At 48.3% G+C, this 13,066-nt stretch overlaps 1 protein-coding gene across 1 annotated transcript in view; it reads right to left on the bottom strand.

Annotated features, from left to right (window-relative positions):
* Nucleotides 1-174: 174 nt before the first annotated feature.
* Nucleotides 175-13,066, bottom strand: part of ANKRD40 (ankyrin repeat domain 40) — a 13,772-nt gene continuing 880 nt past the window's right edge. Inside the window, exons 2-6 of the mRNA XM_029927007.1 lie at nt 11,582-11,633; nt 8,347-8,495; nt 7,477-7,962; nt 4,427-4,608; nt 175-2,656 (exon numbers count right to left, since the gene is read on the bottom strand). Coding sequence (XP_029782867.1) covers nt 2,510-2,656; nt 4,427-4,608; nt 7,477-7,962; nt 8,347-8,495; nt 11,582-11,633 — 1,016 coding nt within the window. The 3' untranslated portion in view covers nt 175-2,509. The remainder of the gene's footprint in view (nt 2,657-4,426; nt 4,609-7,476; nt 7,963-8,346; nt 8,496-11,581; nt 11,634-13,066) is intronic.

Below are 13,066 nucleotides of genomic sequence, written 5' to 3'. Positions count from 1 at the left end.
ATGAACAGGCGTGGGCCCCTTGGCAGCAGCAAGACAGAGGAGGCTCAGCTGGGTGAACAGTCCCTCCGATTTGTCCCCTAGGGCACCATGTCCCCGGGACGTCCAGCAGTTTGAACCCCCCTGTGATTAGAAGTATAGTGCTGCCTATGAGGCCAAAATGAAAGACTAGGGGGATTGGGGCATTAATATTTAATTTTAATAATACTTGGTATGTTTGAACAGTCGGCAATGCACAAAGAAAACCATCTTCGGTGAATGTTTACACACGGTGTGAATACATGCTTTAACTATGCGTTGGGGGGGGGTGGTGAGTTCACTGTTAACAAAGCTAAAAAAAAATCCTTGTTATAAATTACACAAAGCATAGAAAAATATTTCTCTGAATGCATAGATTAAGACTTTAAACTCACCTACCAGCAACTGTCGGTCTCATCCCACCACCTGAGGCAGGAGTCAGGTGACCACAGAGGACTTTACAAGGGAGGAGAGGGGCCAGTGTAGGGCTCATCCCTCACCTGAGACACCTCAGTCACCCTCGCCACTTTCTGAACCGGGGAAATGCCCCGGAGCCACTCCGTAGGCCACCTCCCGGCCGGGACCTCCACTCCTCCGGAGTCTCTAATTGATCTAAGTGGTTAGAAGAGTTTTAACCCCAGGGATTTAGACACGAATTAATACTGGATTTATTTCCACCAGGATAGAACTAGCCTTAATGTTATCAGTAAACGGTCACTTTTTCCAAAGGGAAGGAAAGAAGGTTAGTAGGTCTCGGTAAACTAGCTTCAGATTGGTTGAAACGCAAGGGCTGTTTCTCCTTTAAAGCACTTCAGGGAAGGGGTCACAGGGAACTTCCCTGCAGAGTCTGACTCTGCGATGCAAACACAGTACAAGGGTGAGCACGTCCCTGTCGGGAATTGGTGGACTGAGCGGGAAACCACTGAACGGCGTGATGCCACAAAGTTGGCCTCGAGGACACCGCAACCTCAGCTCAGCGCCGAGGCGGCTGCAGGGGGCTGTGTTCTCAGCACGAGGCTCTCTTCCACGGACATCTTCGGCATGTTCTCGCTCCGTCGGCGATCAGTCGCAGTGTTCCGATAAAATTAACGACGGTTAGGAAGTTCAGTTTCTTTGGAAACTATAGGCACTATGGGGAAGAAGCTTCCTAAGACAGCAGGGGTGGTTCCTTGACCACGGGCTTCGGACCCCTGCCCTCCTGTTCCTTGGCTAAGTGTGCTCGTTCGCGTTTCTAAAGTGAAGCTGTTGGTTTCAACAAGACAGTGGCTCTTTTCACGTTAATGACACTGAAAGAAAGGAAGAGAATTCTCCAGGGCGTTCTCTGCGAAACTTCTTAGGCCGCGCTCCAGAGTGTAATCTGGTGTTTTCCAGAACCAGGCCTGGTGGACTCACAAGCTGACTCTGCGAAGTGGAAGGGTGGGGGTTGGGGTAGGGGGAGGGGGGCCCTAAGGCCCAACAGTTGATTTACCAAAGCGACAGATTTCAGAGCTGTGTAAAAACCCTACTAAGTTCAAAATAACCTTGATCTTTGATATAAAAATAAAGATGCGAACTCCTTCAGCTCAGTGTCCCACGATCACCTGTAAAATGGCCTCAAATGCGATTTCGAGAACTGCTTTTCATTCCCGGCAGGGAACGCAACTGGGGACCACGGGCCCACCATGTCCACGCTCTTTCTCGGAACGGTGCGATTCAACCTGGAGAGGCCAGGAATCACTTCAGAGGGTTAAAAAAAAAAAAAGAAGAAAGGAAGAAAAGAAAGAAAAAAAGAGAAAAAAAAAAAAAAAAAGCGGCTGCTCTTTTAGAAAGCATCAGAGAGCCCTCTAGTGACCACAGCGTTAATGCAGAGGCGACTGTCCAGGCGACAGAGACGGTGAGGCGGTCTTGAATGTTCACGGAAGGACGAAGTGGGGGACGGGCAGCTCTTTTGGTTAACAGCCTATTTACAACTAGGTAACTGTATTCTTAATTGCTTTAAACCTGAGAACATTGTAAATATGTTATGTGACACCTCACAGCCACAAGTCACGCTAAAAATTCATGGGTCCGGTACCTGTGCTTTCCCCCGTTTCCTCTCTAGCCGGATCATCCGTCAGGAGGGTCGTGAGCGAGGCGCCCCAAGAGAGAGCCCTGCGGGTGTTCTGTCCCCAGGAGGGGCCACAGACGCGCCCCGCTCTCTCTGTCTCTGCTGGGGCGGCTCGCTCAGGTGGGGCGCGTGAAGGAGTGGCTTCAGGACTGTCGGCTTGGGCCTCTCCGGCTTCTCGGCTGTTCACAGCTTCAGGCAGCAGGTTTGTTGTGCACCAAGAGGCTTGGAAGAGTGGCACCGCTGCGGGGGGGCAGGGGCTCCCCACCATGGCAGAACGATGTTAGTGTCGACTACGCAGTGGCACCGGGGCCCTCCCGGGCGCCCGAGACATTTCGATCCATGGCTCATCCTCGGCCCGGAGGTGATGCGCACTGTCCCAATATCCAGTGATCAAAGTCCCTGCTGCATTTAGTAAGTCAGTTTGGAAGCTCTCCTGTTATAACAAGGTCTGTCAGTCAGTGTGGAGGCAGCATTTCTGAACAGGAAATTGTTTTCACTGATCATTAAAACCAGCTCCAGCTCCTGGAAGTCTTGGAGTCGAGCCACGTCTTTGTCCTAAAACAAAACCGGTTAAACACATTAAGGGGAGTCACTTGTCAGGGTGCCTGGGAGGGCTCAGTTGGTGAAACGTCCTGCGCTTGATTTTGGCTCAGGTCATGATCTCATGTTTGTGGGATCGAGCCCCACATTGGGCTCTGTGCATGGAGCCTGTTGGGATCTTCTCTCTCCCTGTCCCTGAGCCCCTCTCCCACTCATTCTCTCTTTCTCTCTCTCTCAAAAAAAAGAAGTGCCACTTGTCTCTGGATGATTGTGTTGTGTTAATATCAGTATCTTAGCTCATTTTATTTATTTATTTAAAAACATTTTTTTAGGTTTATTTATTCTGTGAGAGAGAGTGCAAGCAGGGGAGGGACAGAGAGAGGGAGAGAGAGAATCCCAAGCAGGCTCTGCACTGACAGCGTGCAGCGCCATGCATGGTTTGAACTCACAAACCTGTGGGATCATGACCTGAGCGGAGATCAAGAGTCAGAGGCTTAACTGACTAAGCTATCCAGGCACCTCTCTTAGCTTGTTTTAAAGCCTAGAAGAGGGGAGTCTAGATGGCTCAGTTGGTTAAGCATCCTACTTCAGCTCAGGTCATGATCTCACGGTCCATGAGTTTGAGCCCCACATCGGGTTCTTTGCTGATGGCTCAGAGCCTGGAGCCTGCTTCAGATTCTGTGTGTCCCCCTCTCTCTGCCCGTCCCCTGCTCATGCTCTGTTTCGCTCTCTCTCAAAAATAAACAAATATTAAAAGAAAATAATTAGGGGCACCCAGGTGGCTCAGTCGGTTAGGCATCTGACTTTGGCTTAAGTCATGATCTCGCGGTCCAGGAGTTCGAGCCCCACATCAGGCCCTGTGCCTGTGCAGCCTAGAGCCTGCTTTGGACTCTATATGTCTTCATCTCTCTCTCTCTCTCTCTCTCTGCCCCTCCCCTAATCATGTTCTTTCTTTCTCTCAAAAATAAACATTAAAAAAAAAAAGGGCTAGAAGAAGAAACCCCAGGACAGGTCATTGGTGATTGTGCCAGAAAGTCCTCGGGGGTTTGAGTTGGGCTGGGTGGAGGATGGAAGGGTGGAAGCCCTGAAGAGCAGCTCCAACCCAATGAGAGCACCTTGGAGCAAGAGGCCATTCAGACCAGTTTTCCCCAGGTGCCCCGAGAAGCCAAAGACATTGGGAGGACCACACAGGTAGCTATGCGGGTTTGCCCTATAATTTTAACTGGTTCTTCTTCTTCTTTTTTTTAATGTTTATTTATTTTGATGAAAGAGACACAGAGTGTGAGCAGAAGAGGGTCAGAGAGAGAGGGAGACACAGACTCTGAAGAAGGCTCCAGGCTCTGAGCTGTCAGCACAGAGCCCGATGCGGGGCTCGAACCCACGAACCGTGAGATCACGACCTGAGCCGAAGTCGGACGCTAAACTGACTGAGCCACCCAGGCGGGCCTCTGGTTCTTATGGTTCTTATGTCACAAAACAGAAGGCATATCTGAGAGCACACTCAAGTAGTCCTTACATGTCACTACACACCAACCAAAACCAGGTCCATGTGAGCGGTAATTTAGAAAATTCTCTCTGGCATCCTACAACTTTCAAAAATGTCATGTCCCTATAGACCAGGAGAGGGAAAGAAAGCTCAAGGATGACATCTGGAAGACTACCCTCTGCTCCTTTTCTAGTCTCTTTTCAGTTCTCAACTATGGTTCATAGAGCCAAGGAGGAAGCTGGGTATTTTCCAGATGCAAAAAAGCAAGCGGCCACTTATGCGTAACAGACCGTTCTTACCTTTCTTACCAGGGTGTTCGGTAACTTTCTGATCTTCTCCACCTGGTCTGGGTTAACGCCCAGCTCACAGCAACTCACTCTGAGCAGTTCTTGATAGGTGAGCTCCCGTCGGTCCAGTTCAATTTCGATGAAATCATTTTCTCGAAGAGATGGGTTCTGAATCCTCACCTTGAGTACTAGCTCTAAGAAAAAAAAAAAAAGAGGGAGCAATGTTAATGAATGGTTCCTGCATGGTCAGCCGATGTAATTTCAGATCTTTTCCAGAAGCCTGGTGATACATAATCATGGCCTGTACCGAAGGCCTGAGCCACACAATGAGAAAACCAGGCACCATCAGCAAGGGGGCTGCTCAGCCCCAGTTCTGGCTCTGCTCACAGTCCCCTGCACCGTCCTCCCCACCTTGAGGACTGTGGTTCACAAAGTAAAAGGGGTGTGTGTTCGGAGGGAGACAGCCACCCCATGTGCTGAAGGATAATTAACCTCTGCTGCTGGTGCTGAGTCGGTAAAGGCTTACGAATGGGTTTGGGTATCAAACCACACAGAGGCAGGGGAAGGGAAGTGGGAAGAAAGCACAGGCAAGATATGGGATAGGAGCTCCTCTAAAAGGATTTACTAATTGTGTCTCTAAAGGTATTTATTATATATGAAACTCCTAGGGCGCCTGGGTGGCTCAGTCGGTTGAGCGTCCGACTTCAGCTCAGGTCATGATCTCACGGTTTGTGGATTCGAGCCCCACGCTGGGCTCTGTGCTGGTGGCTCAGAGCCTGCTTTGGGTTCTGTGTCTCCCTCTCTCTCTGCCCCTCCAATGCTCATGCTCTGTCATGCTCTGTCTCTCTCTCTCTCTTACAGATAGATAAATATTTAAAAACATTAAAAAGAAATATGAAATTCCTTGCAATAAACACAGTAAAAGAGCAGAAGGACAGGCTACTAATGAAAACAACAGTCTGACTATGACTTGAATGCAGCTTACCTCAACAAGGAAGGAGTCTGGGAGGGCTTTGGGAATAAAAAAGCACTATTACTGAATGTCTGGGATCTAAGCAGTCTGCCCTTAAATTCTGAGCCTGGCTGCCAAGATGGCCAAACACCTACGTGGGCTTGGTGGTTCCGTTTTCCTCCTTCTATAGGAATCCCTCACAGCATCCCGAGGCTGCTGTTATCAGCACGTGTAATAGCAGGTCCTCAACACCAGAAAGGGAGTTACTTATGAAGAAGTAAAGGTAAGACGAGACTGTACCCCGGGGTGTGTCTGGAATTGGAGGGATCAGGATGAACTTGTTTTTAATATGTTTATAAAGATAAATAGGGGCGCCTGAGTGGCTCAGTCGGTTGAGCGTCCGGCTTCAGCTCAGGTCATGATCTCACAGTTCGTGGGTTTGAGCCCCGCATCAGGCTCTGTGCTGACAGCTAGCTCAGAGCCTGGAGCCTGCTTCCGATTCTGTGTCTCCCTCTCTCTCTGACCCTCCCTTGCTCACGCTGTCTCTCTCTCTCTCTCTCAAAAATAAAACATTAAAAAAATTTTTTTTAAATAAGGATAAATAGATACAGAAACACAAGGGGAAATGTAAATATGACTGTATGCGGGTGTTTCTGTTTGCTTTTTTCTTTCTTTCTTTCCTGGCTCAGTCCTCTGTGTAGGCCCAGAAGGCATGACGCTCCTGGTGCATAAGTGCACCCAGTGTCCACATCCTAGTTTTTGAGCCCCATTCTCCGCCAGAAAGACCAAGGCCTCCTCGGAGAAATGGCGGCCTCCAGGGCAGGGGCAGGAAAGTCACGCTCGGAGCCTGGAGCCTCTTGCTACACTAGAACGGGAGGAAATGCTCCAAGGATGATGGCACGTGTCCAAGAGACATGAGAACTGGCTCAGACAGGCTCCCTCTGGACAGATTTGGTGTAATTTGAACATCAAGATAATGATAGTAATGAATTATAACCTAATAATAAAGAATCTACGAGTTCATACTGATCTAAAAGGGGGAGAAGGGGAGGGCCTTTTCACAATAGAATACCAACCAGTCCCTACAGAAAGATAATAGGACATCGCATTTTTTTTTTTAATTTATTTATTTATGAGAGAGAGGGAGAGTGCCCATGTGAGCAGGGGAGGGGCAGAAAGCGAGAATCCCAAGCAGGCTCCGCACTGCCAGTGCAGAGCCGGATGTGGGGCTCGATCCCACGAACGGGGAGATAGTGACCTGACCAGAAATCAGGAGCTGGGCTTAACTGACTGAGCCACCTAGGCTCCCAGATCAGAGACCATGTTCTTTTTTTTTTTCTTTAGAGAGAGAGACAGCGCAAGCAGGGGAGGGCCAGAGAGAGAGAGAGAAAGAGAGAGAGAGAGAGAGAGAGAGAGAGAGAGAGAATCTGAAGACAGGCTCCAGGCTCTGAACTAGCTGTCAGCACAGAGCCTGAAGCGGGGCTCGAACCCACAAACTGTGAGATCATGACCTGATCCAAAGTCGGACACTCAACCGACTGAGCCACCCAGGCGCCCCTTGGAGACCCTATTCTATACAATACCTGGCCTGGACTCTTCACAAAATATTGAGGTCCAAAATGATAGAGCAGGGCTGAGGGAGCTGCCAGGTGAAAGGAGAATGGAACGGTATGATAACCAGAGGCGACAGGTGACCCTGGGCAGGGGATAGGGGTGGAGGGAGCGCAGAGAGCTGCAGAGGGCACCAACACTTAACTGTGGCCTGGGTTAGAGAGCACAGATGGCTTCGAGAGTGGTATTAGAGCAAGGTTACACTTCCTAGCTGGGATCACTGGACTGTGGTTATGTAGCAGGCTCTCCTGGCTCTTGGGACAGACACGCTGAACTACAGCAGATGAAAAGGCAAAATGTAAATAATACATGAGTCTGGGGAAAGGGAGCTCCTTATACTGGTCTTGCAAAACCTCTGTACATCTGCAATTAGACTCTAAATACATACGTACATACATAAATCCCACCCTCCCCACCCGTCCCCCCTAAAAACCCAGGAGTGGAACACCAGGCCTCAGGACGCGCCCCCACCGCAGAGGCTGTCTCGGAGGAAGGTTACCTTGCATGTTAAATGGGAATGCTCCCGTGAAGAAGAATGGCTGGAAGGCTGGCGCCGGCCCTGCATACGTCCCATTTTGAGGCTCCAGAGACACTGGTGGCTTGGACGGGACAGAGGAGAAGAGCGAGCGGCTCTGACTCACTGGGGGCTGACAGACAGGACCCGATTTTGTGCTTTCTGGTGTTCTGAGTATGGCCGAGGGGGCAGACACGTCCCTGTTCTGAACCAGTGCCAACGAGGTGTGGTCCCGTGGAAAGGCCCCGACAAGGGCAGGCTCCCCAGCGGCCAGCAACGGAGGGGCGCCTTCCGCAGGGGGTGATGCAGGAGGTGTGGAGGGGCCCCCGTTCTGGAGCGGGGCCGGGTCCTCGGCCGCCGCAGGGGTGTAGAGGAAGGGGAAGGCTGGGTTGGCCAAGTAGTTGGGAACAAAGGGCAGTTCTGACTCCTTCTTCAGCTGGGGGAGGCTGTCGTCACCGTCATCTTCTTCCACTTTACAAAGAAGAAAACGCATAACATTTACATAGGCCTTTAAAAACTACCAGGAAAAGAGTGTCTTGTGAAAGCTAGTGTCCTTTGATATATGGCATATTTTGTTCAGTGTTTACTGCCTCTTCAAATCAGAAGAGAAAAGAGTGTTTTGTTGGGTTTATGGCGCCATTTTGATTGCCTTCAATTTCACACATTAAAAGAATAAAACCTTCTAATGCCTACTTATCTGGAAACAACATGGAATGCTGTCTGGGCACAGTAGTATTACCTTTTGCTTTTAAAAATAGATTTGTGGTTTGACCAGCATCGAGAACGCAGCCAATGGTACCGCAAGTCTTAAATGAGTTTGACAAAATCAAAAGTTGCCCCCAAACACAGACTCACCCCCCATGATCTTCCTGATTTCTCTCCTTGATGTCAACTGGACTGGCATTTCTCCTTTTGTCGTAAGAATCTCTTTGTCAGCTCCTGATTTTAATAAGTAAGAGACCACCTGACCATGATTGCGTTTACATGCCCAGTGTAAACAGGTCCTGTCCGAAGAAAAGGAGAAAAGAGTTCAAAAGAGAAGAGGTGAAATGTGATTTCAAATTCCAGGTGCTAGTCAATGAACGTATGCAACCCTGTCAAAGAGTTCAGCCAGAACCAGGAAGCCAGGCGGCTAACCTCAACTTTTCTTTCCAGAAAGCAGATGATCAAAGTATTTAGTATGCTTAAAATTTATTTTTAGGGGCGCCTGGGTGGCTCAGTTGGTTGAGCGTCTGACTTCGGCCCAGGTCATGATCTCACAGTTCATGGGTTTGAGCCCCTCCCTCATCAGGCTGTGTGCTGACAGCTAGCTCAGAGCCTGGAGCCTGCTTCCGGTTCTGTGTGTCCCTCTCTCTCTGCCCCTTCCCTGCTCATGATCTGTGTCTCTCAAAAATAAATAAATGTTTAAAAAATGTAAACAAAAATTTATTTTTAAATTTCATTTCTGACCCTTGGGAAAAACTAACTTATCCTAAGAGCTTTCATTTCGATGAGTTCCAGGAGGCTGGCTCTAATGGGATTCCTGACTGGTCTGTCGGCAATGCTCATTAGAGCGTGCCAGTCTCTTTATAGTGCCACCTTCCTTATTAGGGACAATGGAAACTTGCTTCATATGCATCAAATGACATATGAAGATTAAATCTTATCAGGCTAATAATCGTCTACAGCTTGCTCTGTCACTAAAATTATTATTGCCACAGTAGACATTCCTGGCTGAATCTCAGTTGCTCCCTCTTTTTCCTTTTTTTTTTTTTTCCTTCACACACACACACACACACACACACACACACACAAGGTTTTGAAATTTCCATTTTTAAAATACTTGGCTCCTCTAGCTCTCTCCAGAAGGCTACAAACATACCCTCATCTGCTTAAATGTAAGGCACTGCAGACTTTAATTCCTAAGGCACTTTCAAAATGTACATCAATGACCATTTTCGAGAACTCTTCTAACATATTAGACTCATTTAAGTAAAACTAATTATTTATTATTGTACACACAGGAAGGGATTACGCACACTCCTGAGGGCTATTATTTTAATGCTGCACCGAAATATAATTAGCGTGCTGGTAAAAACTCCATCTTAACAGAAATGAAGGGATTCAGAGTCGCTAAATTCAACCCCGGTTGCCAAAGTGGAATGATATCTTGGAAGGACAATCTTTTTTCCCCCCCTCTGTTCTGAAAAGTCCTCACCAATTCTCTAATTGAAAGGAGAAAAGTTCTTCAGAGCTTCCAGCCAAAAACAGATAAGACAAAGAACAGGACACTAAGGTTCAGTAGCAAGGATTAAGCTAGGTCACGAACCTGGAAAGCACAACTATCCATAAAGTTCATTTGGTTCTGGGGAGAAGTGGATATGCCCTGGCCTCCTCAACATTTCGGACTTACAGGAAGCTAGACTGGCTGGCTGGCTGGCTGGCTGGGACGCCGCCCATGTTCCGGAGTGATATTCCGCACTATTACTCATTAGAATTAGCTTCTCCAGGTACCCTTAAGGTGTACTCTCTAAAGATTGCCAATTTGAGAAAAATAAGGGAAGAGGCTTGATCTAGGCTTCTGAAATATGAGCTCATGGAGATAAGGGAGGGTCTGCTGGGACGTGCAGGCACTTAATTATGGAACAAGCGGACCAAGAACAAGGTGGACCCTGGTCCGAAGGAGCCAGTAGATCCTTGATCGTGGACAAACTAGAGCCAAGGGAGTGTTTGTCTGTGGATCTCTGTGGCACGAGCTTGAAAAGTGAATAATTATAATGAGAAGCGAGCATTCAAAAATGAATGGAGCATGATGAGGAAAAATACATCCCCTTTTGGAAATAAAGTGCTCGCTTGCTGGTAGTAAATCACTTGTTCATGACAAGCTTGAGACTGAAGAAGGTAATTTCCTGCCAGTGGGTCTGAGACACCCTGGGAAAACCAACTAGCTCAAGCATCACCATGTACAGCGGGGGGAAGGCAACGCAGCGCAACCCCCACAACCGCGTGACCCGAGTGGGTATCCCTTACAGTCCAGACCTGGGTGGCTCTGGGTGGCCAAGTCAGAGCCATTGCAGGCAGGCAATACCGCCAGCTTCTTCCTGAGCCATTATACTTGTTCCTTAAGGCCAAGGGGTATGCATGATGCTTTAATTACAATTGATGTAACTCTGTCTTTGAACTTCAACTCTTTAAGCTTTCAATTTGCAGGCAAAATATCTGGTTAGTCTTTGGGAAGTATTTCGGACCAGAGGGGCTGGGCATCCTTCATCAGGGCTGAAGGTGTGGTTACTGCCCAATGACAAAGAGAAAGCACTAACCATTCTGCTTTTCTGTGCTAGAGACTAAGTTTTCTATCTATGCCAGCACGCTGCTTAATACTAAGAAAATGATAGCACAGATAGAATGCTTTTTACGTGGGGGATGTTATTCTAAAGGCTTCATATATATATATTTTAACTCATTCGATCTTCTGCACAACCCTAGAGTTAAGTGCTATTATCGACATGTCCCCCATTTTACAGAAGAGGAAATGGTGGCAGTCGGCAAGTAAACAAGCAGAACAAACAGTATGCTTTGGTGATTAAATGTTACAGGGACAATAAAACAAGGGAGGGGACCTGGGAGTGCCAGAGGCAGGGGAGGGGCATGGTGGCATTTTAAATCGAGGGCAAAGGAAAGGCTCACCAAGGTGACATCCAAGTTAAGACCTGATGGGGGTGAGGGAACAAAAGCATTCTATACTTGGAAGAAAAAAACACAAAGGCCTTGAATCAGGGTTGTACCAGGGGTTTCAGGAAGAGTGAGGAGGCCAGGGGGGCAGAATGAGGAGAGCAAGGGGGCAAATCCGAGGATGAGGCATAGAGGGAGGGAGGGAGGATGGTGGGGACTGGCAGCAAAACTCCAGGACCCTCCGAGCTCTTACTCAGTGCGATGGGGGCCGTTAGAGGGTTTTGGGCAGAGTGAAATGATGTGACTTTTGACTTTTTAGGTCAGGATCCCTCCGCTGTGTTAAGAAATGGCTACAGGATATGAGGGTAGGAGTTTGTTGGGGGGCGGGGGGGGTGGCTACAGTGAAAATCCGGGCACCAGGAGGATGGGGGCTGCGTACCAGAGGTACACCCAGAGGTGTGGAGGGAGAGCTATGGAGAAGCGGTCCGATTCTGACGATGATTGTGGGAGAAGCTGGCAGAATTAGCTGACAAAGTGGTTGTGGAATGTGAGGGAAAGACAGGTGGCAAGGTCACCAAGGGTCTGGGCTGACTGTGTCAGACACTGAGCTGAGTAGGGCTCAGAGGAGCAGGCTTGGGGCAGTTAGGAGGAGGAGGGGAGATCAGGACTTCAGCCTTGAACCTCGGACATGAAGTGCCTAATAGACATCTTCCTCGATAAAATCTATGAGAGGCCTCTTCGGGTTGCTTCAGATTCAGCCTCTGTTTACTGAGCACCTACTACGTGGCAGGCATCTTGATTAGGAAAGCAGGGTCTCTGAGTCAGATGCTGGGTTCCTTTCTCGTAAATTCTATGACCTTGGGGAAATTACTGAATCTTCCTGGGCCTCAGTTTCCTCATCTGTAAAGTGAAGAGGATAACAGCTCTGTTCTTGAGCTGTGAACGAGAGAGCACGGGCAGAGCACGTAGCGACTGGCTCATGTCACAGAGCAAACTCAAGACACGTGAGCTATTTCTACACTGCTTCATCTCCTTCAGTGGTCACAACACTCTTCTCACAAAGCTGGAAAATGAAGTGACTCAGGAAGGTTCTATTAGCTAAGCAGGAATGGAGAGCCCAAGGGAAAGACCAGGCTCCTTCCTCGACACAACACTGCCTCCCACTGCCAAAACAGTGAGTCACAGCTTGTGAGCCACAGACGCTGGGAGAAGGTACGCACCACACAGCAAACTTGTTTGCAAGCGCTTTTTAGAGAACACAAAACAAAAGGCAGTAGTATCTACTGTTTCCTGGCCTTCTGGACAGCTATCCAGGCTGTTTTCTTTAGGAGGCAGGGAACTTTCTGAGGGAGTCATGGAAATCCAGTTGCGGTCCTAGCTGTGTGGTCACTCTCTGCCTTGGGACTCATGTCCAATGTCCCTCTCAGTTCCAAAATGTAGGATGCCACTTAAAAAAATAAAACATTTCCCAACTCACTGTAACTCTAGCAAAAACAGGCTGCTTAAGCATGGCTTGGCTCCAATAACAATTTAAATTGAAATGTGAAGAGGGCAGAGTAAAACCACATCCAGTAACTTAACACTAAAAATCAGACCGGGGCATCCTAAAATGTGACTCCTTATTTAATTGGGAAGGACCCAGTTTGCGGGCAGGCATCCACGTCTTGAACTCAAGTTCTGCATTTAAAATGTTAAGGAGAAAGTAAGGCAAAACACTATGGGATAAACGAGTAAGTCTTCCCTCAACAGACAGCGGCAAATCCAGGCTGCAGCGAGGCAATGGAGAGGCAGGATAGCGATGCAAAGTGATTTGGGTTTGGTTTGGTTTGTTTTTCGGTCTTGGGAAAAGAAATCCTGCTAATTTAGAAGATTCCTATTCGCTCAGTTGCTTATGCTTTTTTGCTCTGCACAGATGTGTTCTCCA

This window comes from Suricata suricatta, chromosome 17 (genome assembly GCF_006229205.1).
Source record: "Suricata suricatta isolate VVHF042 chromosome 17, meerkat_22Aug2017_6uvM2_HiC, whole genome shotgun sequence".
NCBI lineage: Eukaryota > Metazoa > Chordata > Mammalia > Carnivora > Herpestidae > Suricata > Suricata suricatta.
The sequence above is the reverse complement of the archived record's forward strand: the minus strand, read 5'-3'. Positions and strand labels throughout refer to the sequence as shown.